Here is a 3,597-nt window from a genome sequence, read left to right on the forward strand (position 1 = left end):
ACGATTTGCCATGGTCACAGATCTACACACAAAAAAAAATGAAAAAGCTTGTCAAATTGGCTCCAGCTGGGCTCTCCAATGCCTAAGTCAGATCGGACTTTGAAATAACAATAAAAAAAATACTAGATGATCAGAGTGGTGTTATCCTCTTCTGATCGGTGTTTGACCAAGCTGGAGATGCTTAGTCTAGATTGGATTTGGTCGATCTGGAGAGGTCAACTTGGATTGGATTTGGTTGGGATCTGGTCGAGCTAGCGATGATCAGATTTGGTCGGTGTCTGGCCAATTTGGAAATGGTTTGATCTAGTCGGTGTCTGACCGATCTGGAGATGGTTTGATTTGGTCGGCATCTAGCTGATCTTGGGATGGTTTGATTTGGTGATAGTGATGTCACAGTGGGTGTTAGTGGTAAGATCAATGTAGTCGATGTCGGTACTGGTAGCGATGAAGCAACCTAGGTAAAAGGTGACACCGAAGATGGTGGCATCATGGATGATGAGGCCGTTGATGAGGAGGGTGCCGGTAGGGTGCGGTCATAGGCAGCCGTGATCCGAGTGTTGGTAGAATTAGATTTGAGGGCTTTAGTCATGTCTTTGTTTTTCCTTTTCTGGACTACCGTTAGTGTTCTCCTATTGGGGAGTGAGTCTGTTGGCAACGTCGGTGAGGGGGATGGAGGGGGCTGCAGACACTCAGACAAAAGAGCTCCAAATGGAGCAGAAGGCAAGGATTAATATCAAAAGATGGTAACACCATAGCCACTTCTTCCTTCTTCTCCTTTGCCCTTTGAAAGAGCGTTTAAATAGAATAGATTTGAGCATTGAAGAATGAGGTCAGCCATCATACCTTATCAATAGTAGGCATGCCACCATTTACACCTTATTAGCCAAACCATAGCCTTTTTCTAAGGCTCAGGTTGAGCCACTGTCCTCTTAGAATGAATCTCCGGCTGTCTCTGGCCTTGGACCTCTCAATTTGTAGAATTGGTGTCTCGTGATATTATAGCGTGATCTCACCCTACTGGATCAACCTTCATATCAGAAGGCACTTAGACAGCAAGCAAGAAATAATTGTATCTTGGAAGTGTTTCTGATCGACCATGAGTATGAGAAAGGTATAATATCACTCTTAAAAAATAGTACCTAGCTAATATATCTCACATTAAAACTATTTTTGAAAAGTTGATGTTATTCAACATGATTCTCGAATAAATTTATTTGATATAATTTTGAATGTTAAAAACATCTAACACATCTTAAATTTCTTATTAGCATGGTGCTCTCCAGGTTGCAACCCTTCTGGGTCCGCCCATCACATATTCCAGATCTCGGCAGCATGAAATCATCCTCCTCTAATTAAAATTTTCTAATATGTCTTGGTTGCATCTGATACCCCATAGACCAGTGCACTCCTTGTCAATGTGTAATGCAACAAAGCTACAGGGTTGCAAACAAAAGTAAATGCAGATCGACCATCCTAATGTCGCAAAAGCTTTGTACATTGGTACTCCCCTAGCTCCAAGAGAGCATCTCATTCTAAACCTACTTATTTCTAGACAATGAATTTGGACCTATAGTGAAATCTAATGATCAGACAAATCTGATAACAAACAAGAGGATAAGTGCTACTTAATAGGCTGCCAACTTTTCTACAGGCAAGAACAATGGGTCAAAACATCATCTGTTTCCAACATCTCATCATATTCTCTTTCTTAGCTGCTGAAATATTTTTAGGGCATGTATTTTTGGGGAGTTAGACTTTGGAATGGAAATGGAAATAAGTGACTCCTATTCCAACCATTTGTTTAGAGGAAGATCCATCTTTATTCCGTTCCAAGAAAAAATAGGAATATACTCCAATCTTTCCAAACCAATCTCTACTCTTTCTTAGGATTCAAATTTCGAATAAAAACCAAATAGGTATGGATATGGCCATTTAGATTTTCACTCCAACCAATCCTGGTTCCAATTCCAATTCCAAATGTGCCCTTAATTTACGGCATAGGCGGGCAGATGCTTTTTATCCATCCACTAATGATGTTCATGAACGAAAGCACTAACACCATAAAAAAGGTATGCGATAAGACGCACACCCACGCACACCATAAACAAAACAGTAGCACAGTTTTGTCAGCGAATTTTCGTGCAAGAACATTGAATAATAGAAATAGCCCGACAAGTTTTCCAAAGAGATCCTACAAACGCTCGTGGACAGCATCTAATTCAAGGTGGTTATTATAGTAAGTTATTCGTTCAAATAATCGGAGTTAGAAGTTGTTGTCTTTACTTAGAGGGGGAGTTACGAGTAAGACAGCTGGGTTATGATTTGATATTTGATCAAGTCATTGGTTTAAGAGCTCAAAAATCTGCCAGCTAGCATTGCTTGGAGCTATAAGCTCTCTTTGTTTGGGAGTTGATAAACAAAGGCTTATGAATGGAATCTAAACGGCTGTACTTGAGCAGGAATCACGAGGACTGGAGTATAAACAATCTAAACAGCTAACCACTATTGGTTGCGAGTGAAAGGCTTATTGTTGGCACGTTCTTAGCTGTTCATCTCCCATCTCCATGCATGCATGTGGTTGCTTAGTGGTCAGTACTTGCTGGCTCCTGATTGGCCAACCTAATTGAGGAGGCGCAAGCAGTGTAGATCACTACTAGTGGGATCTGAATGCAACCTATAACACGTAAAATGCTTGTTAGTAATGATGGCCCAATGGAAGTGACGAGCATTGCTCAAAAAAAAATAATTAATTGGTTTGTCTAAGTTTATGTTATGGTATGTGTTCTGAAGATATGGAAGAAAATAATATCAGGGGGATGGTGTCTGGTTTAAAAGCTAATCAAAGTGAGTGAAAGGATCATAAAGTATAGGACTTGTATTACGAGGTTTTAGAGTTTTGTCTCCCGGGCAGTCATCAAATTTCGTGAAGGTTGGTGGTGGGGGGGACATGTGGGGATGGGAGTCCGAACTCCCGAGTGGGAGGGTACGGTGAGAGCAGCAGCGCACGCTCGTTGGTGCTTGCCGGGTTGTCTCTTTGCTCGACAAGGCCATGGGGTGTTGGACGAATCTTGCTCCATCTCCCACGCCTCTCCCCTCCCACTTGCTATAAAACGCCATGCTTATCCTTCGTCCAACAAAGGCAGTTAGAAATAGAAGTAAGAGAGGTTATTCCATCACCTCATCAAGTGCAGAAAGAATGAAGCTGGGCAGCCAAAGGAAGGTGTCGCAAAGAGGAGGTGGTGGTGGGCTTGGAAGAGCTCTTAGAGAGCAGAAGGCCAGGCTTTATATCATCCGCCGATGTGTGGTGATGCTCCTCTGCTGGCATGACTGATTCTAGGGAAGAGCAGAGGAATTTTGGTTAATTAGTCTTTTTGTTGTACATATATCGATTAGAAGACTAGGTTTTTTTTTTTTTTCTTTAGTTTTTTTTTTTTTTTTTTGCTTTTTGGGGAACTCGACTCCAGATCGGTCCTTTAGACGGCCTTTTTTTTTTTTTCCTTTGCCTTCAGGCAGGCGAAGATGGATCAATTTGATATTTTTGGCATCAAATACCTTGTACATTAAAATGGATTCTGAAATGGATTTATTCTGCTCTTA

At 41.4% G+C, this 3,597-nt stretch overlaps 1 protein-coding gene across 1 annotated transcript; it reads left to right on the forward strand.

Annotated features, from left to right (window-relative positions):
* The first annotated feature begins 3,100 nt into the window (after nucleotides 1-3,100).
* LOC109506013 (small polypeptide DEVIL 4-like) lies at nucleotides 3,101-3,597 on the forward strand. Its single transcript, XM_073259997.1, has one exon. It carries the CDS (start codon nucleotides 3,116-3,118, stop codon nucleotides 3,329-3,331), a length of 216 nt encoding a protein of 71 aa, XP_073116098.1. The 5' UTR covers nucleotides 3,101-3,115; the 3' UTR covers nucleotides 3,332-3,597.

This window comes from Elaeis guineensis, chromosome 6, assembly GCF_000442705.2.
Source record: "Elaeis guineensis isolate ETL-2024a chromosome 6, EG11, whole genome shotgun sequence".
NCBI classification, from domain to species: domain Eukaryota; kingdom Viridiplantae; phylum Streptophyta; class Magnoliopsida; order Arecales; family Arecaceae; genus Elaeis; species Elaeis guineensis.

Excerpts from the sequence above, each read along its gene's own strand:
- LOC109506013 (XM_073259997.1), top strand. The coding sequence starts at position 3,116 with ATGCTTATCCTTCGTCCAACAAAGGCAGTTAGAAATAGAAGTAAGAGA.